At 55.5% G+C, this 27,417-nt stretch overlaps 4 protein-coding genes across 6 annotated transcripts; 2 read left to right on the top strand and 2 right to left on the bottom strand.

Moving 5' to 3' along the window:
- The first annotated feature begins 271 nt into the window (after positions 1-271).
- LOC116519393 (ficolin-2-like) lies at positions 272-4,006 on the top strand. Its single transcript, XM_032233245.1, has 8 exons — positions 272-347; positions 461-574; positions 733-903; positions 1,226-1,261; positions 2,721-2,848; positions 3,007-3,136; positions 3,365-3,499; positions 3,633-4,006. The coding sequence occupies exons 1-8, from the start codon at positions 272-274 to the stop codon at positions 3,881-3,883; spliced, it is 1,041 nt and encodes a 346-aa protein (XP_032089136.1). The 3' UTR covers positions 3,884-4,006.
- A 6,062-nt stretch (positions 4,007-10,068) lies between these two features.
- LOC116519392 (ficolin-2-like) lies at positions 10,069-13,396 on the top strand. Its single transcript, XM_032233244.1, has 10 exons — positions 10,069-10,147; positions 10,273-10,383; positions 10,685-10,738; positions 11,070-11,105; positions 11,442-11,468; positions 11,826-11,861; positions 12,131-12,258; positions 12,511-12,640; positions 12,873-13,007; positions 13,143-13,396. Exons 1-10 carry the CDS (start codon positions 10,069-10,071, stop codon positions 13,394-13,396), a joined length of 990 nt encoding a protein of 329 aa, XP_032089135.1.
- Positions 13,397-20,456: 7,060 nt separating this feature from the next.
- Positions 20,457-23,925, bottom strand: LOC116518964 (lipocalin-like). The gene is made up of 7 exons (XM_032232539.1): positions 23,142-23,925; positions 22,593-22,732; positions 22,213-22,286; positions 21,888-21,998; positions 21,452-21,547; positions 21,156-21,177; positions 20,457-20,790 (listed from the first exon to the last, which is right to left on the bottom strand). The coding sequence occupies exons 1-7, from the start codon at positions 23,229-23,231 to the stop codon at positions 20,784-20,786; spliced, it is 540 nt and encodes a 179-aa protein (XP_032088430.1). The 5' UTR covers positions 23,232-23,925; the 3' UTR covers positions 20,457-20,783.
- Positions 23,926-24,024: 99 nt separating this feature from the next.
- Positions 24,025-26,725, bottom strand: LOC116518962 (lipocalin-like). 3 transcript variants are annotated; one of them, XR_004256603.1, is made up of 7 exons: positions 26,521-26,723; positions 25,857-25,996; positions 25,639-25,715; positions 24,791-24,904; positions 24,599-24,700; positions 24,396-24,477; positions 24,025-24,206 (listed from the first exon to the last, which is right to left on the bottom strand). XR_004256603.1 is itself a non-coding variant. In XM_032232538.1 (7 exons), exons 1-6 carry the CDS (start codon positions 26,611-26,613, stop codon positions 24,452-24,454), a joined length of 552 nt encoding a protein of 183 aa, XP_032088429.1. In that variant the 5' UTR covers positions 26,614-26,725; the 3' UTR covers positions 24,025-24,206; positions 24,414-24,451. The 3 variants fall into 3 exon arrangements, 2 of the variants coding, with proteins under 2 accessions (XP_032088429.1, XP_032088428.1); XM_032232538.1 differs by having other exon boundaries at positions 24,414-24,477; positions 26,521-26,725; XM_032232537.1 differs by lacking the exon at positions 24,025-24,206 and having other exon boundaries at positions 24,279-24,477.
- Positions 26,726-27,417: the final 692 nt, after the last annotated feature.

The raw sequence follows: 27,417 nt of genomic DNA, 5'->3' as shown, positions 1-27,417 counted from the left end.
AGGGGACCACCTGGAATCCCACGGTTGGGAGTCGCCCAAAGTTTCCCTTCTGGCTTTGCTTGGGAGCAGATGAGCCGGGCTCCCTCCAGAAACGGGGAGGATGAAGATCACTGAACCTGCCGGGTGAGAGATCCATGTGTCGTGATTGACAAGGAAGAGGCGGGGATGTTGCCACCGGTGACCTTGGGATGCCCGTCTGAAAAGGACCGAAGCAGCAGACAAAAGCCAGAGAGGACCCAGGGCAGGTGGCAGGCAGAGCCCAGCTGGCACCATGGGCAGAGTGGCTCTCCTCCTCCTCTGCCTGATGGCCGCAACCTGTGAAGGGGCAGAGAAGTCCACCTGCCCAGGTGAGCAGCTGCCTGGTTGGAGGAGAGGCTCCTTCGGAGAGGGAAAAATTCGCTTCAGTCCAGGAACAAAGTGGGGTTTTCTTCCCCCCTCCAAATGTTTCCCTTTCTTCCAGACTTGAAGCTGCTGGGCCTGGAGAGCAACGAGACGCTGGAGCTCCTGCGGGGAATTCCAGGCTTCCCTGGGCCAGCAGGGTACCAGGGGCCCCCAGGGGTAACCGGGAGCAAAGGTGGGTCTGTTGACAGAGGGATGAGCAGGGGCTCAGCTCTGACGGTTCCCCGGAGGAAGCTAACTGTCCTGTCCTCAGGCAGAAGGGACGAGCTTTGGAGGGAGAGCGGCAGGCCTGGCACAAATGAGGCAAAGGCTGCTGGGTGCTTGGTCTTTCAGAGCTGCCCCTCCTGGTGGGCACTTCCTTGAGCCTACACAAAAGGGAGATGATGGCAGGGGGCTCTCCCCCCCCCCCCAGAAGAGGGCCTGGAGGCTCACCCTCCCTTCTCTTGACAGGTGAAAGGGGCTTGCAGGGAATCCTTGGGGAAATTGGACCCCCTGGGCCAAAAGGTAAGGGGGCAACCAGGGGATTCTGACTCCAGGGATGTAGTTATTTGTGTGTGTGTGTGTGTATGTGTGGTGTATGTGTGTCGGAGAGAGGGAGAGAGAGAGTGTGTGTTTTTAAGCAGGAGGAGAGAGAGGGCACTATTGTAAAAGAGCTCCAGAGAAGGGGCTCTCTAAATGGGGGGGAATTGGACTGACTGAGCCACCCTCCCCCCTCAGCTGGCCTCCTGTGTGGGCAGGGAAGAGGGTGGGGGGGCTGCCTGGGGTGAGGGGGGGCTGGGCCAGATTGAGCCAGAGGGACTCAGAAGAATCTCTTCCTTTCGCTCAGGAGAAAAAGGGGAGGAAGGAAAACGTGGAGATAAAGGTAAGACTTTCTTCTGCTGCTCTGGGTCCTAATTCACACATGTGCACACACACACAAACACACACAGAAACAGCTTCAAATTGTTTCTGTGCAAATCACGACTGATGCCATTTGGTTTGTGCTACCTGAAAATGTTGATCTCAGAGACATTTTTCAAAAGGAAGGGGGGCAGGCTGAGGAGTCCACTGGGGCTCTGGGAGGGGCTGGGGACAGAGCATAGCACTCATTTCCCCCTATGTAGAAGGCTTTTGAGTGTTGAGCCCCCACGGGGGGGGGGGTGTCTTCCTAAGCTGCTTGGCTCCCTCCCCCTTGCACCCCAGGGATGCTGCTGGACCCCCAGTTCTCCCTTTCTTCTTCTCTTTCCTTCCAGGGAATAAAGGTGACAATGCAGTCATTGGTAAGGATTGTGGCCCTTCCCCGAAAACCCCAAAGGGCCCCGGGTTGAATCCTGAGGCATGCAGCTCAGCCCCTTCCCCAAGCTCAGGGTGGGTCGAGGGGAGGCTGAAAGAGAAGGATGGCACATCTGACCTACAGGATAAAGAATAACAGAATTGGAAGGGATCTGGGAGGTCTTCTAGTCCGACCCCCTACCATTTCAGACAAATGGGTGTCCAATCTGACCTTCAAAACCTCCATGGTGCCTCTGACCCCCTCAGCTCAAACCAGCATGGCTTCATCCCCCCTCCCTGGCCTTGCCTTCCCCATGGGGAGGGGCTGCTGTTCCTGCATGGGGTAGGTAGGAATTGTCCTTGTCTGCTTCCTTCCTCTCTGCAGCTGAGAAATGGCTGGGGGATCTCCAGTGCAAGCGAGGTGAGTGGGGGGCTCTCTCCTAGCTCTTCCTTCCCTTCTCCATCCGCCCCCCCCCTTATATCCAGGAGAGGCAATGGCATGACCAGGTCCTTCCAGCATCCCTAGCGCCTCCTTCTCACCACATGGATTTTGTCCTAAAATAGGTGCAATTTTTCGTGACCCGACAATTGCGCGATAGACATATGCCCGTCGACAAAATAGCGCCGATTAAAACACGACGTCAAAATCCCGCCGACAAATTTGCGACGTCAAAATCGCGCCGACAAAAGCGTGATGACAAGCACAATGAAATTGAAAAAACTTTAGGGTTAGGGTTAGGGTTAGGGTTAGGGTTACAACGTACATATACGCTTCCCACTATTTTAATGTTCATGACGCGATTTTGTTGGCGCGCAATTGTCGGCACGCTATTGTCGAAAATCAATTCGGGATTTGTATGTCGCAGTTTTGGCGGCGCGCATATGTCTATTGCGCTTTGTCGGTGAGCTCAATTTTTAATTAAAAATTCAATACCAAAACCTTTTGGTCCTCTCGAACAGTTTTGCTCCAGCTGATCAGCTGTGGTCCCTGAGTCAGCCTCCCAGGAATCAGAGGGGCTGGGCCAAGGGGGAAGGGAGTGCCACCCTCGCCTGCCTCTCCTTCTGCCCAGGTGCCCGAAACTGCAAGGAGCTCCTGGCCCAGGGGGTGGTCCTGAGCGGCTGGCACACCATCTACCCCCAGGACTGCCGGCCCCTGCGGGTACTGTGCGACATGCACACTGACGGAGGCGGATGGCTGGTGAGTCTGGCCCAGGGCAGATCCGATGGGAGGGGGCCCCTGGCATTTCTGGGGGGAGACGGGCAGCTCTGCAGACCCCCAACATTTGGAGAGAGAAGGGGGTGGGGAGAGAAAGCCTGCCCAATGGGAAGGGGAAGATGCCTGGCTGTCACCCACAGGTCTTCCAAAGAAGGTCAGATGGTTTGGTGGATTTTTTCCGGACATGGGCTGACTACAAGAAGGGATTTGGAAGCAAGCGGAGCGAATTCTGGCTGGGAAATGACCTCCTTCACCGCTTGACCTCTCTGGGTGAGGGGATGGACCCTCCCGCTGCCATGGAAAAGGGGCACAGGGCCTGGCTACGAAGAATCCATCTGGGCCCTCTGTCCCCACTGTGAATGGAGAGAGAGGGAGAAGGGGCTATGGGGCTGCTGCCTGACTCAGGGCTATGGGTCCTGGGGCTGAGCAGTGGGCAAAGGAAGTAAATCTGGATGGCATTTACACAGAGGTGGGCTTGATTCTTTCATTCTTACTTAGGAAAGAATGAGTTGCGTGTTGACCTCATGGATTTTGACCATCACCATATTTTTGCCAAATATGGATCCTTCCAGGTGGCAGCCGAAGCTGATCTGTATCGGCTGACTTTGGGGAACTTCATAGAGGGCCCTGCAGGTGAGGCCCTGAAAATGCCCCATTTCATAAGCCTTCATGGGTTGGGCAGTGCCAGTCAAGTCAAGGAACACCCTCGTTGCCTGGCTGATACCCTGCCAATGCCTGGAAACCCACCTGCCTCTCTTCCCCCCAGATGACTCCCTCTACATCCACAACAACATGCCCTTCTCCACCCGGGACAAGCAGCAGGACCCCCAAAAGTTCAACTGCGCAGTGAAGTACAAAGGGGGATGGTGGTATAACGACTGCCACTTCGCCAACCTCAACGGGAAATACTGGCTGGGAGACCACGACTCCTATGGGGATGGCATCAACTGGCGGTCAGCAGGAGGCTTCCACTACTCCTACAAGCAGTCAGAAATGAAATTCAGGCCTACGACTTAGGGGGCTCCTTCAGCAGACGAGGGTTTCTTCTGAGGAATTCCAAAGGGCATCTAGTTCATCCCCTCTGCTTTTGCTTTCCATCTGTTACCTTGACAGAGAATCTCTTTTTTTATGAAATTTATATGATGGAACGATCTTTAAGCAGCTTTCTGTCCGTCCTTCTTCATCTGCAGAGGGGCTGGGCAGCCAATGAATGTCAAATTAATAAAGAAAATTAATAAAGGTATGATGTGCAACCGAGTGAAGGTCTCCAGGTGTCCTTCATTCCAAGGGCATAAAATCTTTGGCAGAGGCAGCGTCATGAACTTTCCCAGGTGGTTCCCACACAGTGTGAAGCCCCAAGTAGTTGCAGAGCATCTCCTAAGCCTCCTTCTGCACCCAGCCTGGTTGGTCCCAAACTAAAGGGGCTGCAGGGGGCTGCAGCTTTTAACCTCTCCCAGAGTCTCCCAGGCTTTTTTTTTGAAAATTTTAAAAAAGTTTCACAAATATTTGCCTCACCTCCCCCACCCTCCCCACACGACCCCCCCCAACCTTCCCCCTCCGACTTCCCAGAGCAAATGGAGGGAATAAATCTTTAACACACATATTCTAAAATAAACTAAAAGAAAGTTAGTATCATCTTTCATTTGTGCTTTAACTCCTCTTTTGTTAGGCTAACTCTAAACAGATTATATCATTCCTCGCTTTTTCAGTCATAAAATATCTGGAATTTCTTAGTCCCGTTTTTATTTTGAATATAGTCAATCCATCTTCTCCACTCCAGTTTATATTTCTCATCTGAGTGATCCTTAAGATATGCTGATATTTTAGCCATCTCTGCTAAGTTTGTTACTTTTAATGTCCATTCTTGAATAGTAGGCAAATTTCATTTCATTTTTTTTTTCATTTTATTGACATTTATAGGCCGCCCTTTTCCCTAAGGGGACTCAGGGCGGCTTACATTTCATAGGAGGGGAGTGTAAGACAGGACACAAAAGAAATGTGAATAAAGGAAAAATAACCAATAAAACACAACATTCATTCGGCATTCGGGCGGGGCGAGATTAGGATCTTATCCCCAGGCCTGACGGGATAGCCAGATCTTGAGGGCTGTGCGGAAGGTCTGGACGATGGTGAGGGTGCGAATCTCCACAGGGAGATCGTTCCAAAGCGTCGGAGCTGCAACCAAGAAGGCTCTCCTCCGTGTAGTCACCAGTCGGCACTGACTGGCGGATGGAATTCGGAGGAGGCCTACTCTATGCGATCTGATGGGACGAAGGGAGGTAATTGACAGAAGGCGGTCTCTCAAATAGTCAGATCCACTACCATGAAGGGCTTTATGAATGGTGAGTAGCACCTTGAAGCGCACCCGGAGATCAACAGGTAGCCAGCGCAGCTCACGGAGGATCGGTGTTATGTGGGTGAACCGCGGTGCGCCCACAATCACTCGCACGGCCGCATTCTGGACTAGCTGAAGTCGCCGGATGCTCTTCAAGGGCAGCCCCATGTAGAGCACATTGCAGTATTCCAGCCTAGAGATCACAAGGGCTCGAGTGACTGTTGTGAGAGCCTCCCGGTTCAGGTAGGGCCGCAACTGGCGCACCAGGCGAACCTGGGCAAATGCCCCCCTGGTCACAGCTGACAAATGGTGGTCAAAAGTCAGCTGTGGGTCCAGGAGGACTCCCAAGTTGCGGACCCTGTCTGAGGGGTATAAATTTTGACCCCCCAGCCTGATTGATGGAACGTTGGCCAAATTGTTGGGAGGGAAACACAACAGCCACTCGGTCTTGTCTGGGTTGAGTACCAGTTTGTTAGCTCTCATCCAGTCCTTAACGGCCTCAAGACCCCGGTTCATCACGTCCACCGCTTCATTGAGTTGGCACGGGGCGGACAGATACAGCTGTGTATCGTCCGCGTATTGATGGTATTTTATCCCGTGCCTCCGAATGATCTCGCCCAGCGGTTTCATGTATATGTTGAATAGTAGGGGGGATAAGACCAAAAACCTGTGGCACCCCATAAGTTAGGGGCCTCGGGGACGATCTCTGCCCCCCCCACCAACACCGACTGCGACCTGTCCGAGAGGTAGGAGGAGAACCACCGCAGAACAGTGCCTCCCACTCCCACCTCTCGCAGTCGTCGCAGAAGGATACCATGGTCGATGGTATCGAAAGCCGCTGAGAGGTCAAGGAGAACCAGGATGGACGCATGGCCTCCATCTCTGGCTCTCCAGAGATCATCGGTCAATGCGACCAAAGCGGTTTCTGTGCTGTAACCGGGCCTGAAGCCGGACTGGAAGGGGTCAAGATAGTTAGCTTCCTCCAAGGTACGCTGAAGCATATTAAATTGCGTTCGTAATAGGGTAATTGCTTCTTTAATCTTCTTATCTCCTGGGTTTAGTATTAACTCCTGTTCTTTCTTCCTAATCTCTTCCTCTAATTCCTTTCTTTTTTCCCCCCTGTCTACGTCTATGTAACTTATTTAAATTTATTAGGACTGCTCGCATGTTCGCTTTACTTGCATCCCAAACCATTTCCATAGATGTACCCTTATTCATGTTAAAAACAAAGTATTCTCTCAACAGTTTTTTACATTCATTAACATTTTTCTCATATCTAAATAAATTTTCATTTAATCTCCATCACCTTCTAGATTCCTTTCCAAATTCCAATTCCATCCAAATCGGGTTATGATCTGTTAAGGCTCTGGAACCTATCTTCATCTTCTTTACCCTGGAAAGCAAATCATTTGTTGTTAATATGAAATCGATTCTGGAAAAAGATTGATGTCTATCAGAAAAGAATGTAAAGTCCTGTTCTCTTGCATTTCTTTCTTGCCAGATTTCTCTTAGCTCCATATCATCCATTATATCGAAAAAGACTTAGGTAGTTTTGCTCATGTTTGGATGTTTTGCAGGAGACCCTTTTTTTCTTTCTTGGTATCCAAAACTCCGTTCCAGTCACCCATTAATATGCAAGATCTATAGTCCCATTGTATTAACTTAGTATGGAGCATTTTGTAAAATTTGTCTTGTTGTTGATTGAGAGCATATATTCCCATTAAAAGTATCTTTTCCCCCTTCTAATACAAGTTCTATTGCAATATATCTTCCTTGGGAGTCTGCTTCAATTAGTTCAGCTTTCATGTCCTTTCTTAGGTATATAACTATACCGTTTTTCTTCTCTGAGGAGGAGGCTACAAAGTGTTGTCCAAGTCTTGCGTTCACTCCCACTTCCTCCAGATGTCACAGAAGGATACCATGGTCGATGGTATCGAAAGCCACTGAGAGGTCAAGAAGCACCAGGATAGAGGAATGCCCTCTATCCCTGGTCCACCAGAGATCATTGATCAGTGCGACCAAAGCGGTTTCAGTGCTGTACCCAGGCCTGAAACCAGACTGAAAGGAATCCAGATAATCCGCTTCATTCAAGGTCCGTCGGAGTTGAAGAGCCACCACCTTCTCAACAACCTTCCCCAGAAAAGGAAGGTTGGAGACAGGACGGTAGTTTTTCAGGACGGCTGGATCCAGGGAAGGCTTCTTGAGGAGGGGTCTCACCACCACTTCCTTTAGTGGTTGTGGGAAAGACCCCTCCTGCAAAGATGTGTTGGTAATCGCCTGGAGCCAGCCTCGTGTCACCTCCCTGCTGGTCGAGACCAGCCAGGAGGGACACGGGCCCAGTAAGCAGGTGGAGGCTCTCATCGCTCCCATGGCCTTGTCCACTTCCTCAGAGGTGACAAATTTGAACTCATCCCAGGAAGTCCCATTTAGACCTACCCTCGGCATCTCGGCTGGTATTGCCCAAGCAGAGTCTAGGTCTGTCCGAAACTGAGTGATTTTATCCAACAGAAACTGAACAAATTCCTCAGCTCTTCCCTGCAGGGCTTCCCCCACCCCCTCACCTTTCAGGAGGGAGCGGGTCACCCTGAACAGGGCGGCTGGGCGGGATTCTGCGGACACAATAAGAGCGGAAAAATGCGTGCATTTTGCCACCTGTATCGCCACTAGGTAAGTCCTAATAAAGGCTCTTAGTAGTGTTCGATCAGATTCAGAGTTACTAGTCCTCCAACGTCGCTCTAGGCATCTCTTTTGGCACTTCATCTCCCGGAGTTCCTCGGTAAACCAAGGTGCCCTCCTGGATCCACTGCCGCGGAGAGGCCTCAAAGGTGCAATCCGGTCCAGTGCCTCAGTCGCTGCAACATTCCAGGCAGCGACTAAGGATTCGGTCGGATTGCGGGCAAGGGAGTCAGGTATCTCTCCAAGCTCCCTCTGAAATCCCATCGGGTCCATCAGGTGCCTGGGGCGGAACCACTTAATCAGTTCCACCTCCCTGCAGTGAGGGAGTAGTGTCCTGAAGTCAAACCTCAGCAAGGAGTGATCTGACCATGCAAGGGTGAGGTCTCTATTCCCCTTAATTCCAGATCACATCTCCACTGCCCCGAGAGAAACACAAGGTCGAGTGTATGTCCCACTCTATGAGTTGGACCCTGAATTACTTGGGTCAAGTTCATGGTTGTCATGGAGGCCATGAACTCCTGTGCCCCCTCAGAGTGTTCACCGAGAGACGGTAGATTAAAGTCCCCCAGCACCATTAGCCTGGGGAACTCCACCGCCAACCCGGCTACTGCCTCTAGTAGAACAGGAAGGGCTGTCGTGACACAACTGGGAGGTAGGTACATCAGGAACAAACCCACTTGAACCCCTAGGTCCAACTTCAAGAGAAGAGACTCACACCCCACAATATCCGGGGCAGGGATCCTGCGAGGGACTAACGACTCCCGGACAACCACTGCTTCTCCCCCACCCCTTCTTAGGTGTCGTGGTTGGTGGAGCACCTGGAACCCATCTGGGCACATTTCTGAGAGGGGGACTCCTCCCTCTTGGCCCAGCCAGGTTTCAGTTATACATGCCAGGTCTGTCCCCTCGTCTAATATTAAGTCCCGGTTGAGGGGAAGCTTATTCACAACAGACCTGACATTTAGCAGCAGCAACCTGAGACCACGGCCCTGATCTCCTCTGCCACCAGGTTCTTGAGGGGAGCCTGAGGGGCCGGAACAAGGAATCGCTGTAATGTAGTGAGTCTTTCTTCCCCGGTAATGGCTAGCCCTACAGCTCCCGTCATATCTGCCCCTCCTGGTTGTAACCGAAATGCTCCGACCCTCTCCCCCATCCGTAGACCCTCCCCGCTCTCCCATGGCCCCCATTCTTCCCGGCAGGCCACACATACCATTCACTCCAGGGTGAGGGGCGGATCTGGGCCCCCATCCACTTCTGCTTCTGCACTCAGTGGAGGGGGCTCCAGGTCGCACCCCCAGTCCTATCATGTTCACCCAACAAACATTCTACTCAGAAGCACCCACCAGATGTTGGACAAATTCCTCTGCATGGCCCTGAACCCCCTTCTCCTGTCCCAGAAGCATCCAGGTGACCTGATCAGGTCAGGTGACACCCTGCAGATGCAATAAATTCACCTGTGGCTCACAACACCCTGTCAGAGCAGTCAGGCCTTGCCACCTCCCCCGCTTCGGATGCATAAGGTCCAACTTCTCAAAGACAACATCTGTACATCAAGGAGGAAGACTCCAGTGGCCGAAAGGCTGAGGAGGGAGGAATCTCATGGTTGTTTCCCCAACAGTTGTCAAAGCAAAGAAAACTCGAAATATGGATTGAAATGAAATCTGGATTGAAATCAGACCTTTTCCTTCATTCACAGCACCTGGCCAAACCTCCTCCCTCCCCTGTGGATTTTAGTCCTTCAGCCACGTTGCCCACATTTCTACATATTTCTACACAATCAGGAAAGTGTGTTTGTTTACTTGGTGCACAAGTGTCCCCAGATATGAAGCCTGGCATAATTTTGGCCATTGGTTAATTGCTCTGAGTGGGGAATCCAATTCTGCTTACAAAGCACCAGCAGGGAAAGGGGACCACCTGGAATCTCATTAATCCAGTTGTTCCATTGCACAAAAAGAAAACTGGAGGGAGGCAGGCTCATTTGGAGCAGGTGAGAGAGGCTCCCTCCCAAATCAGGCAGAATTAGAACACAAGCTGTTGAAGCGAGAGGTGTGTGTCCTGATCAACAAGGAGGCCTTTGTGTTGTTGTAACTATTAACCTCGGAGTCCTCACTTGAGAGATTAAAATCCAGCCTCCGCCAATAAAAGCCAGAGAGGGTCCAGGACAGGCGGCAGTCGGAGTCCAGCTGGCACCATGGGCAGCCACCGAGCGGCTCTCTTCCTCCTCTGCCTCATGGCCACAACCTGCAGAGGGGCGGAGCCCTCCTGCCCAGGTGAGCAGCTGCCAGTTTGCCTCTCAAGAGCACAGGCAGCATTGCCACCCTTTGGAGTTGGGAAATATAGTTTCACTAAAAGAAAACTCTGATTATTCCTTCCAAATCTTCTCTTTCCTTCCTAGAAGCCCAGGTGGTGGACCTGAATGGCAACAAGCTGACCATCCTGAGGGGATGTGCAGGGATGCCTGGCTCTCCAGGGGCCCAGGGACCCCCTGGCTTACCCGGGGCCAAAGGTGGGTCTGCAGAGGGAGGAAGGAGGTGGCTCCTGCCTCTGGCGCCTCCCCAAGGAAGGCCCCCGTCCTGCCCGCCAGCAGGAGGGAATGTGCTGCGGAGGGAGAGAACAGGGATGGGAACAAATGCGGCTGGAGCTGCTGGGCGCTTGAGCTGTGACAGCTGCCCCTCCGGAAGTGGGCATTTCCTTGGGGATAGGCAGATGCACAACTATCTAACACAAGGGCACAAAAGAGAGTGGCTGGCAGGGGGCTTCCCCCCTGGGAAGAAGGTCTGGAAGCTCACCTTGCTTTCCCTTGACAGGTGAAAGGGGCTTGCAGGGAATCCCTGGGGAAGTTGGACCCCCTGGGCCGAAAGGTAAGGGGGGAACCAGTGGGATTCTGAGTCTAGTGTTGCAGGTGTGTGTGTGTGTGTGTGTGTGTGTGTGTGTCCTTGTGTGTGTTTGTGCAGCTGTTGGAGAGAAAGGAGCGCTTTGGGGAATGGAGCTCCACAGAAGGGGCACTAAAAGTGGGAGTTTGGATTTCCCGAGAGAAGGTCAACCCCCCCCCCCCTCACCCCAGACCCCCCCCCCTCAGCTGGACTCCTGTGTGGGCAGAGAATAGAGCTGGCATGAGGGGGTCTGCCTGGATGAGGGGGCTGGGGGAGGTTGAGCCAGGGGGACTCAGAGGAATCTCTTCCTTTCGCTCAGGAGAAAAAGGGGAGGCAGGAAAACGCGGAGCGAAGGGTAAGAGTTTCTTCTGCTTCTCGGGGTCCCTTTTTCTCGCCCTGCTTGTGGGTCTCAGCTGTGCCAGAGACCTTTTCCAAAATAAATAGACCCCCAGAAAATGGCTGATAAGACCCACACACACACCCATCCAGGGTGAGCAGCCTGAGGAGAGGGGCTGTGCCAGTGGGGAGAAGGTGTGGCACCCATTTTCCCCCAGAAGGAGGGCACCTTTTTCTGGGGTTCAACCTGGTTTTTCCTCAGCTGCTTTCCCCTCCCCTCTTTGAGCCCCCGTGAGGCTGCTGGGCCCCCCAAATGAGGGGGAATTCTGCCTTTCTCTTCCTCTTTGCCTTCCAGGGAATAAAGGCGACAGAGGAGCAATTGGTAAGAATTGTGGCCCCACCCAGCAAAGCCAAAAGGGCCCCTGGTCGAATCCTGTTACATGCAGCTCAGCCCCCCCAAGGAGCTCAATGTGACTTGGAGGGAGGCTGAAAATACAGAATAACAGAGGCGGAAGGGACCTTAGAGGTCTTCTAGTCCAACCCCCTGCTCCTTAACAACCTCCAGAGACGGACCAGCTGCCCCCTCTGGAGGCTCCATCCCCCTCACCTAAAGTTAGCACCGCCAGGACTCTGCCCCCAACCTGGGAGTAGGGGGCTTGCCTGACACATAGGAGGCGGTGGGGAGATGTTCCTACAGGGGGGAGGAATTGACTTATCTTTGCTTCCTCCTTTTTGGCAGATGAAAAGGGCTTCGACACTCTTCAGTGCAAGCGAGGTGATGGGGGGGCTACATCTTATCCACTTGTTCCTTCTCCCCCGCCAAAAAAATATCCAGAATAGCCTCTGCTGGGGCCCATCAGTTCTGGCATTGGCAAGATCCCCTCCAAACCATGAGCAGCTTTGCTCCCAAGTGGGAAACACATAAAAATGACTTTGCCATGAAATAGATTTAATTTTAACCAAAAATTTTCAATAAAACACTGCAACTACTTGGTTCCTTCCACCTGCTGGAAACCCCCCTCTCCTGCCCCTCGTTCTGCCCAGGTGCCCGAAGCTGCAAGGAGCTGCTGGCCCAGGGGGAGGTCCTGAGTGACTGGTACACCATCTACCCCCAGGACTGCCGGCCCCTGCGGGTGCTGTGCGACATGGACACCGATGGAGGCGGGTGGCTGGTGAGTCCGGCCCACGGCAGACCCACTCAGGAGGGGAGCCTTCTGCTCGCCCCTCTCTTGCCGGTGTGGGGGGGGAGGGATGAAGCAGGAACCGAATCTCTCCCAGGGGGCAGGATGGGGGTCGGAGGGACCCTGGGAGGGGGGAAGCACCTCTGGGTGGAGAAGGGCAGATGGGAAGGGAGGGGGAGAGAAGGCCTGTAGTATCGGGGCCTGTCCAGCGCAAAGGTTAAGGATCCCGGATCTTGCTCACAGGTCTTCCAAAGGAGGTCGGATGGCTCGGTGGATTTTTTTCGGGACTGGGCTGACTACAAGAAGGGATTTGGAAGCGAGCTGAACGAATTCTGGCTGGGGAACGACCACCTTCACCGCTTGACCTCGATAGGTGAGGGGCTTCTCCCTGGACCCTCTGGCTGCCAGGGGAGAGGGCCATAGGGCCTGGGAAGAGTATGCAGTGGGGCCTCTGTAGATGAGGAGGGGGCCAGAGGACATGGCTGTGGGGCTGCTGCCTGACCCTTCTCTCTGGGACTGGGTGGGGGGGCTGAGCAGCGCACAAAGGGAATCACGAGCGAGTTCACTTAGGCAGCTCTGGACCTGATCCTTCGGCTCCTTCCTAGGAAAAAATGAGCTGCGTGTTGACTTGATCGATTTCGAAAGCAATCACACCTTCGCCAAATACGGATCCTTCAAGGTGGCAGCCGAGTCTGACCTCTATCGGTTGGCTGTGAGCAACTTCACGGGGGGGCCTGCAGGTGAGTCCCTTCTCCTTGAGCCTCTTCAGGATGGGCAGTGCCACTCAGGCCAAGGGCTGCCTTCCCTGCCAGGCTGGTGCCCTGGGGATTCCTGGTCTGGCCTCCCAGGTACCCACCCTCCTCTCTTCCCCCCAGGTGACTCTCTAATCCCCAAACACGACACCATGGCTTTCTCCACCCGAGACAAGATCAACAACCCCAAGGGGCAGAAATGCCCCCTGAAGTGCAAAGGCGCCTGGTGGTATCGGCAGTGCCACGACTCCAACCTCAACTCCCTGTACTTTCAAGGACACCACAATTCAGAGGGAGACGGCATCAACTGGAGGACGGGGAGAGGCCACCACTACTCTTACAAGCACACGGAAATGAAAATCAGGCCGGTGGGTTAGGGGGCTCCTTCACCTGACGGGGGTTTCTCCTAAGGGGTCTCAAAGGGCATCTAGTCCATCCCCTCTGCTTTCGACTTGCTACCTTGCCAGAGAGTTTGCATTTTACATAACCGACATGATTAAGTCATCTTTGTATCTACTCCCAAAGTGCCTTTGCAAGGTTGGGGGGTGGGGGGGGGCTTTCCCTCTGCCTCCCTTCATCTGTGTAGGAGTTGAGGATCCAATGAATGCAATATTAATAAACAATCTCAATAAATAAAAGTACGAGTTGCAACCCAGCCGAAGGTCTCCTGGTCTCCTTTATTCCAAAACATAAAAAACAGCTGGCAGGACCCTGGACTTCCCGACACCCCCAGCAGAACCAGGCCTGCCACATCCCACGCAGTCCTCTCATTGCACGAAGTCCCATGTGGCTGCAGAGCATCTCCTCCTGTGCCCACCTGGTTGGTCCGAAACTCTGGGATTTGCCCTGTGGCTGCAGCCTTTGAAGCCTTCTGCAGTCTCCGAGGCTTCCAAAGCAACACGGGGACCCCCCTCAAGCCCCCCAAAGTTCATTCCTGACTCAGGGGGTTCAGCAGCTGCAGCCCCCCTCCCTCCCTCCCTCCCTCCCTCATGCGGCCTTTCAACAAACATGGGAACTAAGCTGGAAGATGATGACCAGTGATGGGATTCAGTCGGTTCGCACCTATTCAGGAGAACTGGTTTGTAACTTTCTAAGCAGTTCAGAGAACCGGTTGTTGGAAGAAATCTTATTTTATTTTTTCCCCACTTTACAGGGCTAATCCTGTAAGGAAGGCAGGAGGGAAAATTCTGGTGTTGTTTCTAGCCTCATCTTTATTTCCCTGCTTACAGAAACTGCCTCTCCGGTTAACCCTTATTACATTGTAACAGCTAAGGCGAAGCGCCCATCAACGTGAGTTGGCCACAGCCACATTGTCACATGACCACCAAGCTATTCCTACCCAGCTGGTCATTAGGGCCGAGAACCAGTTGTTAAATTATTTGAAGCCCACCACTGATGCTGACAGGCAGCTGAGTCTTCCCAGGGGTCGCTTGGCCTGCAGCTGCTGGACCCTGGGGAGAAAGCGGGGCAACCGCAGGGGTCAAAGCTGCCCTACCTGGAGCCGCGATGGCGGAGGAGGAGAGCGAGGGGGAAAGGGCCAATCTGATCCTTTCAACTCCCCAAGGGGGTCTCGGAGACTTTGCTCTGATCCATATTGTGCAATTCAAACTGTGGGTGGCTCACAACACCATGTCCACCCACGTCCCATCGCTGTTTATAATGTGTCCGGCCAATTGTGCACGTGCAAACAGTGTGCGGTGCCTGCGTGACCACTGCTGAGCAGTTGGGTGTCACAGGGCAGTGGCTCGCACATGCGTGCACAGCCTCATGCCCGACTAGGACGCCTGGCCCCGTGTGCAGAGTACCAGTTGGGACGGGATCCAGAACCCACACTGCCCCAAAGGGCTGCTTGCTGGATGAAGTCCTGCCCCCCCAATTCCCTCTCTCCCCCCACGGCTCTTCCTTGTCTGCACACACACACACACACAGGGACCCATTTGTTCTAGATTCGTCCCCCCTGCCCCGAGAGTTTTTCGTTGGCCAGGATCCTTCGTGGTTTTCTCCGTTGTTTTCTGGCTGGAGGAGTGTGCCCATTCCCAAGAATGCCCCAGAGGTGAACCGAGGACTCTAGAAGAAATCCTGCCGCTTGGGCTTCCCCAGAAGACACTGCAGCAAACGGCACGTGGCATATCTGAGACGGGCAACTGGAAAGCACTCGCAGGGGGCATTTCTGGCAGCCCCTGAGCTCCCCCCCCCCACACACACACGTCAGAAGGGCTGTTTGTGCTGGCAAGGGTCCTGCTCATCTAAGAGGATTATCATCCTCCGACTCTCTTCTTGGGTAGCCTCTGTGCCACTCGAAAGGTCACCCTGTGTGAGTTGGCACCTGAATGTGAGTGCAGCCGACCGGATGCACAATGTTCCCTGCTCTTGACAGCGGGCGAAGCTGGGCTCGTGATCCGAGATGTTGATGTTGGCCTTCGTTTCTGACCAGCTGAGTGGTCAGCAGTGGAAAATCCTGCTCCCTTCCCTTTTAATTTCAGCTCTGCTCCACTAGGGGGCCAGAGGGGGCTCAGGGCACACCAGAGGCTCTGCCCAGCCGAGGCCCTGCGCCCCTCTCCCCTGACAGCAGGGGGGTCCAGGGAGAAGCCCCTCACCCAGCAAAGTCAAGAGGTGAAGGTGGTCATTCCCCAGCCAGAATTTGCTCAGCTGGCTTCCAAATCCCTTCTTGTAGTCATCCCAGTTCCAGAAAAAATCCACGGAGCCATCCGACCTCCTTTGGAAGACCTGCGGGTGACAGCCGAGCATCTTCCCCTCCCCATTGGGCAGGCTTTCTCTCCCCACACCCCTCCCTTTCCAAATGTTGGGGGTCTCCAGAACTGTCCCTCCCCACCCAGAAACACCGTGGGCCGGACTCACGATCCATCCGCCTCCTTCAGTGTGCATGTTGCACAGCACCCGCAGGGGCCGGCAGTCCTGGGGGTAGATAGTGTACCAACCACTCAGGACCACCCCCTGGGCCAGGAGCACCTTGCAGCTTCGGACACCTGGGCAATGGGGGAGACTGGGGGAGACTGGGGGCAGGAGACTGGAGTGAGCCGTCCTGTGGGGCAGATGGAGCCTGTCCTCTCACTCGCCTCATTTTAATGAACTGGTTTTTTCATCTGGGCTAAATTGACTTCCAGGGGAGAGTAAGGAGCATAGAATATCAGAGTTGGAAGGGGCCTTGGAGGTCTTCTAGTCCACCCCCCCCCTGGCCAAGGCAGGAGACCTTATATTATTCCAGTCAAATGGGATTATCATCCTCCGACTCTCTTGCCCCAATCTTGGGCTCACTTTGGGGATTCCCCCAGAGCTGAGAAAAGCCACATAACATTACACACACACACACACAAACACAGAGGCCACAAAAGAGGTGCATTTACTGAATCTATTTATTGAGATAAACATCAGGGATGTTTATGTTTTAGGGAAGACAAAATTGCACAGAGCGGCTGTTGAGGTGGAGTTTCCGTCCCTCTGGAGGGGGTCTTCGGGGCTCCCAGCCCCCATCTGTCTTTGCCACACACTGACAAAGGGATGCAGACCTGGAGCGAGAGGGTCTCACCCTGGAAACGCTCCCTCTCCGTCAGCCTTGGCTAGGTGGATTTTGTAGCGGCACCTGGGGACACAAACTCAGTTATCGCCTGCTTCTACTTCCCAGACTCCCCGAGGCACAAGGAGGGCAGTGGGAGGAACAGCAAAGACACCCTCCCCCCCCCCCGCATGGGCATGTGGGGGCTTGCTCCTAACTTAGAGCTGGATTTTGTTTATACAAAATCTTGGAGGGGGGAAAACACCCCCTTCTCTGCGGACCAAGTGATGTATGTGAATCCAGTCCTACCCCCCACCCGTGAATTCAGGCAGCCTTTACAAAGAGAGGCCTGAAAAACAGGGTGGGGGGTTGGGGAATGGTCTGGCTGCCTCTGGATCCAGTTAAGAGCCAGGAGGAGCTTCCCTGCACGGATGTGGCATATTTGTGGGTGCTCCAAGTGGAAATGCCAAAGAGGGCTCTGGCCTGCCTTTTGCTCCTCCTGCAAATGACCCCCCCTCCCCTGCCTCCCCCTAGAGGCGTCCCTTCCCCTTCCAGCCCCTCCTGAGACCCTCCGGCCCCTCGGTTATCCTCCCACGCGGGATCTGGCTCTCCTTGTCGGATGGTTGCCAAATTCCATTCCCTCGTTCTGTTTTCTTTTTTTCTCGCTGCGAAAGTTTTAGATAGGCATGTCTTTCGATGCGTCTTTCGATGCGTGCATGCGTGTGCCTTTTTGTGCATGGAGACGAAAAGGGCCGGGCACAGGAGCAAGTGAATTGAAGGAGCATCTGAGCAAGGAAGGACATAAGAGACCCCAGCCAAAAACGCTGGTCTCTCCATGCCGGGTGGGCAAGTGATTTTGTAAGGGATCCGTACAAGCTTTCCCCGCGTGGCGTGAAGGAGCCCTTCTTTCTCGCTTCCTCCCTCCCTCTCTCCCCCCCCTCTCTCTCTGACCGAGGATCACCTTGGCATCTTACCTTTCGCCTCCAAGAGGAATATCTGGCCTCTGTCTATCTGCCTTTCCATAGCAAAGTCTACGAAGGACTGCTTCAGGGAAGGGGGCACTGAGTTGTCCCTGGCTGCAGAAAGGGAGAAGAGGCCACCCTGAGGTGAACGGGCTTCTTGGGGTTTCCCCCCCCCCCCCCACACACACACAGAGAAATTTCTGTGGGGAGAATGCCCTTCACATAGAGGGCGACACCCATGGGCCCAAACGCCTTTTCCATCCCAAAGGAAGCCCTGAAAATGGAATCCACCCTGATCTTAGTGGTGACACCTGATTGACGTGGGCCCCATTATGGCCCGGGGGGGCTGAGCACATGGGGGGGCTGGGGCTGGTTGGGGCTGGAAAGAGGAGTCGCCCCACAGGCTGGGTGTTGACTTCTTGCGTCAGCTGGAACCAGAAACACGAAACCAGAAACCGTGAGGTTTTTGTGGCACTCCAGGCGATGCAGCTGATGTGGCTGACCCCACGGCCACCCACGTCTCCCCATCGGAAGTGGGGAGGACCGCCCCTCCCCAGAGGGTCACACGTCACTTGCATTGATCCCAAACCCTTCGACTGCCCTTGCTGCATCTTAGGTGGGCCACCTGGCTGGCCGAAAGGGAGACGTGGACCAGGTGTGAGCCTTCCCTCCCGTCCTTCTCCTTCCCTCCCATCCAGAATGGCCACTGGCCAAGAGAGGGATGGGCAAGTCTTGGGCCCTTCTGCTTCCCCCCTTAGCACTAGGGGGAGGCTCTGGATACCCACCGTAGAACAACACAAACTTGCAGAATTTGCCATCGTTTTCCTTCAGGTCTCTGATACTGCTCATGATGTAGGTCTTGCAATCCGTCTTCCACTTGTCTAGGATTTTGTCCCCCCATTCTGGGAACAAGAGCAGAAGCAGCCCCCCCCCAAGTTAGCGGTGGGGCCAGGCGGTTGCAGAAAGCTTAAACCAGACTCACCCTCTCCTGCTAAGTACAATTCTTAAAAGCCAAACTGATATTTCTTTCTAGTATCAACCTCCCTTTAACACAGGAGCCACACGTGGAAAGTGTGCATCGACAGGAAATCAGGATTAATTTGGCCTGGTTCGATGCTTGGAGGACAGCTTGGAAGGTTAACTTCTCTCCCTGGGTAGAGGAAGCCCAGAGGTTTCCAGTGGGAGGGAGTTCCTCAGGCTCAGCTTCTTTGTCAGAGAAGTGGGAGGGGGCCCTTAGATCCCCGCCTGGGACGGAAGGTGAGAATGTGGCTTAAGTGCTCCGATCAACCTCTGATGGTGGGAGCTGAGAAACCCAGGATGATGGTCTTTCCAGATCCTCCCTGCCTCCCTGATTTGCTGAGGCCCCAGGGGAGCTGGGGTGGTGGGAGACCCAGAGAAACTGACCCGGCTAGATGCCCTCTGGCTAGAGAGGAGCCCCTCCGACTTATACCAACCGCTTTTCTGCAAGTATGTCCCGTCCTTCTGTTTCATGACGATCATCTCCACCTCCATGGAGCCGTATTCCCTGCAGAATTAAGCGGGGGAAGAAGGAATCATTAGGCGGCTACTGAATCAGCTCCTTGGCACGGCTCCTCTCTTGGCCAGAAAAGGCTTTGGGGATGGGGGTGGGAGATGCCAAGAGAGATGTTGGCATAAACAGGCTCTCACTCATCCCCCCACCATCCTTCAACTGAAGAGAGGGGGGCTCTGGTTCTTGTAACATGCCTGTTCTGCTAATCCTCAGAGGGAAAATGTTGCTTTTCATGCCCACTGAGATCTCCTGGGGCCACGGCAGACATTCCATCACAAGCTGGCAAGGGTCAGCCCCTGGCAAAGCCTGTGAGGACATCCCCTCCCCCATCCCTGAAATCCAGCCTCCCTACCACTCTCCAAGGCACAAGTGCCCACCCTCCTTCCCACCCACCCAGCCAGAGGGGCAGAGGGCAAGGGCTGCGGGCCCAGGCCTGGCCCAGCACAGTGGGCACTCACGTCGGGCAGTTGGTCGAGATGGTGAAGCTCCCCTCTTTCTGGCTGGTTATGTTGCAGGTCATCATCTCCTTAACCAAAAATTCTACCATCCACTCACAGTTGGACCCGAAGCCGTGGACGTACCACGGCCCTAGAATCTGGGGGAGAGCGCTTGGTTAGCCAACCCAGATTCCGCGGCAGGCGTGCCAGGGAAGTTGGGCCGGGGCACCCATCTGGACAACCTGCCTCCTGCCCAGCTCATTGGGAGCTCTTTTGCAGGGAGAGGCAGCCTGGCTCGGTTACCTGCTCGGGAGCGCATTCAATGTACTCATCAGAGGAGGAGGCAGTGGGGAGGCAGAAGAAGGCGAGAGCCAAGACAGACAGACAAAGGTATCTCATCCTGCCCAGGTGCTTGGTCCGTGCTCAGCCAAGGAGCCCCTTGGAGAAGCCGGTTCCCGAGATCAGCGGCTTTTATAGCACTTGGACGTCACTTCCCCTCCCAACGGCCGGCATCCTCTCTGAACTGTCGTGGCACCCGGGATGGGGCATCGCTGCCAGCACAAAGGGCGATTATCTCAGCTGGCACAAAGGGCCATTGCTCAGCAGGCTTTTGGGTGGCCTCCAGCCAGGAGAGCCTCAGGGTGGAGTTGGCCAAAGGCAGCTGAAGCGGCCAAAGTGAAGGAAACACCCCAAATGACCTCCAGCTCGGGCAGAACGCAAAGAACAGCAATACCCGCAAGTGTAGGGCAGCATATCGACACAATAAGGGCAGCATATCGACACAATAAGTCAGGAGTTTGAGGGCTGGAACTTGGTCCCGATTCAGACATTCCTTCTGGGAAAATGCCGAGGTTTAAAGGATGCGTGTTGTAAAAACAAGAGCGTGTATTCGAAATGTTATATGTGTGGGGAGACTTGCGTGATTTATAAGACCGCCGGATCAGAAGAAGACGACAATATCCAGAGGTTCACCCTCTTCGGTTTCTGATTGTTTTCACTTTACCTGGGTGGATTAAAGGAGCAGCAACTGTCCTCAGTGTTGGGAGGCTTGGAGGCAGATTTCATTCTGGCCATCCCAGCCCTTGCGGGGGGCCTTCCCTGCTGTGCGGCTGTTGCCACCGGCCCCTTCCCCACCCAGGAGCCCCACAGAAAACACGGCTCAAGAAGAGGGGAAGGTGTAATCTATTTATTCCAGGGAAGGGGAAGGAAGGGGGGGCGAAGCAAATGAGGAGGGGGGGTGTATAAGAGGTGGGAGACCAGCAGGTATGGCTTCCGGGCCCAAGGAGGGTCTGTGGCTGCAGGGGGAGAGGCTGGGTCTCTTCAGGCGCTGAAAAGCAAAGCAGCAGAAAGAGGGGAGGGTGAGGACAAAATGGGGAAGGGAGTCTGTTCCCCAAAACCCCTCCTCTTCCCCTGACATTTCTTCTCAGAGCCACCCACACAACCTTTACCAAACCAGCCCCCCACACCTCTTTAGCACCAGGGATGAACACACAGCAGCTGGAAATGTTACAGCACCCACAAACACCCCCCCTCCCTTGCTCACCAATGGCCGCTTAGAGGCACCTCTTCTCCTGCACACAAACAGCTGGAGGGCAGCCCCCCTCCCCCCCCCATGCCACCATAATAAAGGCAATCCTCCCCCTCCCCTCCCGCTGCCCCATCCCAACCCCTTTGCAAGGCAATGGCACTCACCCAATTTGCTTGAAACATTTATCTGCAATGCAGAGGAAGACATGGTCAGTCTCCAAGGCTGGGCAGGAGGGCAGCAGCTCCTTCTCAGCCAGGGGGGAGAGTGTTGGGGGGCTGGGGGTTCCCTGCAAGGGCTTCCCCGCCCCCCTCCCCCTCCCCGTGGGGCTCACGATTCCCTTAGCTACGTGTCCTGCCGCTCCCCCTCCCCAGCCGCCCTCTTCCGCCCTGTGGGGAAGGGTCATAGGTGTCCTACGAAAGGGTCTCTGAATCAAAGGCAGGAAGAAGGACCCTCCGCTCACCGGAGAAAGGGGGAAGCAGCAGCTCGCCCATGAGCCCCATCTTCTGGCAATAGGCCTTGAATTTCTCCAGGTTCCCATCTCCCTTGGGGTCCCTCCCTGCAAGGGGAAAGGGAACATGGGGGGAGGAGGGTTGCAGCTATCCACAGGTGCACTGGGCACGGGAGGCTCTGGGGAGCCATCCCCAAACTCCCTGCCGGAGGAGGAGCCGCCCACAGGAACCCACCCCCCAATTTGGAAGTGATGATGGAGAGTCCAAGGCTGCTCAACTGCAGAAGGGACAGGCAAGCCATGGGAGAAAGAAGGGGAGGCCTGCTTGACCCAGGCCGCCCCCCCCCACACACACACACCCATCATCCACAGCCGCTTTGGTTTACGGCCTGGCTCCTAGGAGCCCCCCGGGGTTCAAGGAGCAGGAGGCCCCTGCCAGAACACCCACTGTAAAGCTGGAGGCTCCTGCTGGGGGGCATCCCATTCATCTCCCGCACAGCGTAGACAATGGCGAAGTTGGCATCGCTGGCCAGCACCCGCAGGTCCTTCTTGCCCTTCTCTGCAGAGGGAGAAGCAGTGGGGGGGAGAAGTCAGTACTCCCCCTTGGAGGCTCACGATGGACCCTTCTAACCCCCCCTCCACCACACCCTCTGGAGAACCACATGGGGCCCTCTGCGCATGCTCAGAATCACCCTCATCTCCCCCCCTCAAAATCTCTGCTGATGAAAGGGAGCCCACTTGCAGGGGTCTCACTAAGGGTTCCCCCTCCCTACCGTCACTTGAGGTGAAGTGTCCCGATTTGTCCGCCTTCATGTAGCTTCCCTTCATCCCTTCGCAGTTTTCCCCCCTTGAAAGCAGCAAAGAGAAGCAGTGTTGGGGGGGGAGAGTTCGGGCAGGCAAAAGAGGCACCATTGATGGGCTTCCTTTGGGTGACTGTCATTGCCCCCCCCCCCGGTGTGTGTGTGTGTGTGGATTCCAGTGGCTCCCAGAGATTTTAGCCCCGGGACGCTGCCCTGAATCCTGAAGGGAGCAGGAGGGGGTTTCCTGCACTTGGCTTACATGGGGGATGGGCGCCCCCCACCTGTCAGGGGAAAGGGGAGGCATTGTTGGGGGGAGGGGTCCAGGAGGGGCCCTGATAACAAAGGATATTTACAAAAGGTAATAAGTCTCTATTTCCATGTTGCCATTCGGTAAGGGATGGATCCGGACCGCCGGTGTGGTGATGATGTCCTTCAAGCTCTGAAGCATCGGTTCGGTGGAGGCGAGTGCCAAGACGTGCCACTTCCCTGCAAACTGCAAAGACCCCACCCCACCCCGTGGTTAGACCGGCAGGCCTGCCCCTCCCGCCCTGCCCTTGCCCTCCGGAGGCAGTGAGGCCCTTTGTATTTTGCCCCAAAAAAACCCACCCCCCACCCCCCAGAAGGGCTGCTGCTTCTGCCCGAGAGAGAAAGGGCAGAGACGGACCACAGTGAAACTGTAAAACCCCAGGAAGCCCTGACGTTTGTGGTTGCTGAGGTAGACTGCGCTTGAATACGGAGGGGCCGTTTGTCTGAGGGCCGCAGAATGTTTGTGCGGGAGCTCCTTGGCTAGATGTGTCCCCAAGGGCTGCAGTTTGGGAGATGGGCTGGCAAGCTCTCGACCACCTCTGGAGCCCTGGAAGCGGCTCAGACACCCCCAAGCTCCCCTTCCCTGCAACCAATACCCTGTTAAGGTCAAAATTTGGATCCACTTCCACGTCGGCCTGGACACCAAAGATGCAGAACGCGGCGAGGGTTAGCAGGGCGGCCTCCATGCTGGTGGGTCTGCCTTGGTGCTCCTCAGGTGCCGGAAAGGTGGCAGCCTCTCTGGGGCACCCAGATTTATACCTCTCCCTGGCAGTTGGCAGGAAGCAGGGCTTATGCAAGGATTTGGGCAACTGGTGTCCAGTAACATGGCATTAAGGGATAAGAGGCGGTGCCGTTGACTCACCCCAAGGAGGAGGAGGAGGAGGAGGAAGCACAGCCTGCAACCCAACCTCCCTTTTATCTAAATCCCCTCTAAATCCCCAGTACTGGAGAGGGGCTTCCTTCAATGCCAGGCCTCAAGGAAGAACAATGGTGCAACTATCGCTCTCTCTCTCTCGCTCTCACAAACACACACACCCTGGAAAACCCCCACTCTGGCCCCAAAAATCCCCACCTCCCGCTTGGGAAGTTTCAAGCAACAGTGCTGCCGAATTCTTTGTCAGGCTACAGAAGGCAGCAGGGAGGCTGTGTCTGTGTGTGTGTGTGTTGTGTGTGTTGTGTTGTGTGTGTGTGTGTGTGCACGCACAAAAAGCCTGGGCTTTGAGGGGGCAGTGGGCAGGGGAGAGCTTTGTCCGGCTGCCAGAAACGCAGTCTGGGATCTCATCCTTTGAGAGGAGTAACAGCGAGAGAGAAAGGAGCAGCGCCAGGAAAGTTTTGCATTTTTAGGAAATTTGTTTTAAATGGTCCAAGAAGAGATTTGGTGGAATCTCAGACATTAAAACCTCCCTCAGGCCTGAAAGCCCCCCACCCCACAATCCCACTTCCCACCGAAAGGCGGCGGCAGAAGCAGCGACTCTGGGCTGTGTTACATATTCTTTTATTATTGCTCTTATTAATATTTCCAGGGCAGGAGAAAGGCTGCTATCAGGCGAGAGGCAGGAGGGGAAAGGAGGCCATGGGGAGAATTCCAGCACTGTGGGGAGAAAGGGGTCTTCGGCCCCCCTCCCTCCCTTGGGGGCAGGAGCCAAAAGCCAGGCGAGGAACTGCAGAGAAAAAGGAGGAAGTTCTTTCAAGAGTCTTTGGAGATGCTTTCAGTTTTAAACAAAAAGACAGTATCTATTTAAATAAATCAAATGTATTAAATCTTCAAAAGAAACATTAAGATGGCAACTAATGTAAAGGGGAAAAGAAGAAGAGAAACAACACAAAAATAGTTAAAAAGTGGCACAAACGTTTGCATTCTTGGATACTTTCTGGGCGAGCGAAAGCTGGAACAAATGCCACTCGCCTACACGGTTTCTCCCATGCAGAGATCTGCCCAGAAGGAAGACAGGAAAAGGGGTCAGAGGAGGAGGACCCTCCAGCGGGTACCCACCACTGGATGCCAGCCCGGCCCCCGCCCTCCCTGCAAAACCTGCCCGCCGTGCACCCTCACCAGTCCGGGGCAGAACGAGGACGTCTTCCTGGGCAAGTCCCTGGCTCAAGGCCGTCTGGGTGAACTTCGCCAGCAGCTCCGGGCGCAGCTGTTTCTGCCTCCCTGGCACCAGAAAGCAGAGCGGGTGAGGGACCCTGGCACTCCCCCGCAGCTGCCTCCCCTGGCAGAGCCCGCCTGGCCGGCTGCACCTACCATAGAGGGTGACCATGGTGAAGGTGTCGGCCCCCTTGGTGATGGTGTCCCCCAGCAGTGCATACTCGTTGTAGTTGGTCTCCAGCACCCGGATGTTGTGGGCACTTCCTGACCCTGGGAGAGGAGCAGAGATGGGGAGAGGCCCCGGCCAAAGCCTCCGGGGGTGCAAGGGTTGAGGACCCCTCCCCTTATAGGCAGGCAGAGGGTCTTCCTCCCCTGCAACCAGAGGTGGGTTCCTACCGGTTCGCACCGGTTCAGTAGAACTGGTTCGTCAAATCTACCGAACCGGTTAGAAGAGGTTCCACCAGTGGACCCGGAAAGCAGGCCACACCTACAGAAGAGCTTCCAAAATTTTTTGAAACCCACCACTGCCTGCAACTCTCCTGCCAGCCACATCACCTTCTTTGCAACGGGCAGGGAATTGTCTCCTGGGGGGAATCAGCTTCCCACTCCTATCCCTGCAGCTTCCAGGCTAGCCTTCCCACGAGTCCCATCATGCTGGCTGGGGCTGATGGGAATGGGTGCTCAATGCGTCTGGCGCTGCCTTGGATGAGTTGGGGGAGCGGTGTTGGCTTTGGTTGCCTTCCTCCGGCGGGGGAGGGCAGGGATGAGGAAGAGGAGCAAAGCAAGAGGCTGGGCTGGGGGGGCATCTGGGTGGCAGGGCGGGCAAGAAGGCTGGTCCTATGGACTCCCTTCTTGCCGTTCTGCTCCTCCAGCCTTCCCCCCCCCCCCAGGAAAGCACTTTCCTCCCACTGGCAAAGCCGAATGTTCGATCAGCCCCCTTGGACAGAGCTGAGCGGGAAGAGGGCAGGGGGCCTTCAGGGGGTGGGGGAGGGGCTCCCACATACAAGGGCTGGTGTAGGTGAAGCGTCCAGGCTCCTCCGTCCGGAGGAAAACGGTCCTCTTGGTCTCACACTGGTCAAGCCTGCAGGGAGGGAGGGAGAGGTCAGGGAAGGAGGCGGGCACAGCAGAGTTGGCTCTGGGGGGAGGGAGAAGTGCCAACCGAGGCAGCCGACAGCTCTGGCACAGGGGCCGTGGCCCTCCCCCTCCAGAGGAGCCCCCTTACTTGGGGTAGGTGGAGGCGATGTCCAGGTTCCCGTCTTCTGTGGGGGAGACGACTGTGGTGCACATCTTGATGACCTGCCTTTTCTCCTTGAACCAGCGGGAGTTGGAGGCCAGGCCGATGCTGTACCAGGTGCCTGTGAACTGGGGGGAGGGAGAGAGAGAAGGATCAGCCCCCCCCAGGGCCCCCTTGGCCTCTGCCCCCCTCCTTGGCTCAGGCCACCCAGCCCAGGGGGCATTTGGCAGAAGAGCAGAAGAGGGGCCACTCCAGGCCCCCAAAGGTCCCAGGGACTGAACGCAGCCGGGTCCCTTCCCAGTTTGAAAAAGTCAGCAGAAAAGGGGGAGCTTTTAAACTGGGGGGGAGGTTGCTTCCATCTGTGGCAGCCTCTGATTCCCCCCCCCCCCACTCCTTTGAAAGCCCTGGACAAGCTTTCTGCAGCTCAGCCCTTCGCCAGGAGTGTGAACGAGTGACGGGGCCTCTTCCTCCATATCCTTCAGACACCCCCAAAACACAACACAGAGAGAGAGGGAGAGGGAGGGAGGGAGGGAGAGTGGGGGGGAGACCCAAGGGACTCTGAGCCTTTCCAGCCACCGGCTCAGGTGAGGAGCCCACCGAGAGGCTTGTGCCTGTGCCAGGCACCAGGGCGCCAGGGTGGCACTCGAGTTACCTGCTCTTGCTGGAAGTCAGCCTGGACGGGCAGCTCGGCCTGCACCTGCAGCAGGCATAGAAGGGCCAAAGCAGCAGACGGCTGTGCCCACATGCTGGAGCTGGGGGTTCCTGGGCTCTACCTGGCGTGGGGTTTCTGCAAAGGCTGCACAGGCAGGAATGGTCAGCCAGAACCCAGGAAGAGCGGCTATATATCGGCCAGCCCAGCAATGGGTCAAGGGGCAACCTATGCTGGAGGCCGGCCCCTCCTTCCCCCTGATTCCCCCCTGACTCCTGCTGGCAGCATTACGCAAGCCCAAAGCAGGAAAACAGAACACGCAACGGGGGCCCCTGCTCTGCTCTGGGGGGGGGGGCCAGCTGTGCGAGCATCAGCCCACAGGCCCACCAAGGAGACCCCCCCCCGCTGGAAGGTGGAGGGCTTCCCCCTCCCTTCATACAGGCTGTGTGCAGAGGGACGTCCCCTCCCTCTCCCCCCCCCTCTGTACAAAGGGCAGGGCTGCCTCCTTCAACGCGGCACAGAGGAGGAGGGGGGGAAGGAGCCCAGGAAGGGCTGCCCCTCAGCCTGATGCCCAGCCCGCCCTGCTGCTTCCCCCGTGGGGAGGGGGGCTTTAGCTGGTGGGCACCGCCTGGGGTCTTGATTGCACTTGGCAAGAAGAGCAGGGAGAGGAATGCTGGGTCAGTTCTGTAGCTCCCAGGCCAAGACAGTCTAAAACCCTTGTGGGTGGGGGCAGTGGGGGGGGCATGGTCTGGGGACCCTGAAGGAGAGGCCAGATGGCTGTCAGCCCCCCCTCGGCTTCCTAAGGGAGTCCAGAAGAGGGCAAGGAACATTCTGGCAGCTGCCAGGCTGGATGAGGGGCAGGACGGGGCAGCTGAGCTCAGTGGGGCTGGACCTCAGCAG

This window comes from Thamnophis elegans, chromosome 16 (assembly GCF_009769535.1).
Source record: "Thamnophis elegans isolate rThaEle1 chromosome 16, rThaEle1.pri, whole genome shotgun sequence".
Lineage (NCBI taxonomy): Eukaryota > Metazoa > Chordata > Lepidosauria > Squamata > Colubridae > Thamnophis > Thamnophis elegans.
This window is presented reverse-complemented; position numbering and strand designations above follow the sequence as displayed.

What these genes read in the sequence shown, in the direction of transcription:
- LOC116519393 (XM_032233245.1), top strand. Translation starts at nt 272, where the DNA reads ATGGGCAGAGTGGCTCTCCTCCTCCTCTGCCTGATGGCCGCAACCTGT. An exon ending in TGGACCCCCTGGGCCAAAAG is followed by an intron (nt 904 to 1,225) that starts GTAAGGGGGCAA and finishes CCTTTCGCTCAG; the next exon opens with GAGAAAAAGGGGAGGAAGGA. An exon ending in CTTCATAGAGGGCCCTGCAG is followed by an intron (nt 3,500 to 3,632) that starts GTGAGGCCCTGA and finishes TCTTCCCCCCAG; the next exon opens with ATGACTCCCTCTACATCCAC.
- LOC116518962 (XM_032232538.1), bottom strand. Translation starts at nt 26,613, where the DNA reads ATGTGGGCACAGCCGTCTGCTGCTTTGGCCCTTCTATGCCTGCTGCAG. An exon ending in CTTCACCTACACCAGCCCTT is followed by an intron (nt 24,905 to 25,638) that starts GTATGTGGGAGC and finishes CTCCTCTCCCAG; the next exon opens with GGTCAGGAAGTGCCCACAAC. An exon ending in CCTCGTTCTGCCCCGGACTG is followed by an intron (nt 24,478 to 24,598) that starts GTGAGGGTGCAC and finishes CCTTCTGGGCAG; the next exon opens with ATCTCTGCATGGGAGAAACC.
- LOC116518964 (XM_032232539.1), bottom strand. Translation starts at nt 23,231, where the DNA reads ATGGAGGCCGCCCTGCTAACCCTCGCCGCGTTCTGCATCTTTGGTGTC. An exon ending in CAAATTTTGACCTTAACAGG is followed by an intron (nt 22,733 to 23,141) that starts GTATTGGTTGCA and finishes GGGTCTTTGCAG; the next exon opens with TTTGCAGGGAAGTGGCACGT. An exon ending in CAGGAGCCTCCAGCTTTACA is followed by an intron (nt 21,548 to 21,887) that starts GTGGGTGTTCTG and finishes TTCCCCTTGCAG; the next exon opens with GGAGGGACCCCAAGGGAGAT.
- LOC116519392 (XM_032233244.1), top strand. Translation starts at nt 10,069, where the DNA reads ATGGGCAGCCACCGAGCGGCTCTCTTCCTCCTCTGCCTCATGGCCACA. An exon ending in TGGACCCCCTGGGCCGAAAG is followed by an intron (nt 10,739 to 11,069) that starts GTAAGGGGGGAA and finishes CCTTTCGCTCAG; the next exon opens with GAGAAAAAGGGGAGGCAGGA. An exon ending in AGGAAAACGCGGAGCGAAGG is followed by an intron (nt 11,106 to 11,441) that starts GTAAGAGTTTCT and finishes TTTGCCTTCCAG; the next exon opens with GGAATAAAGGCGACAGAGGA.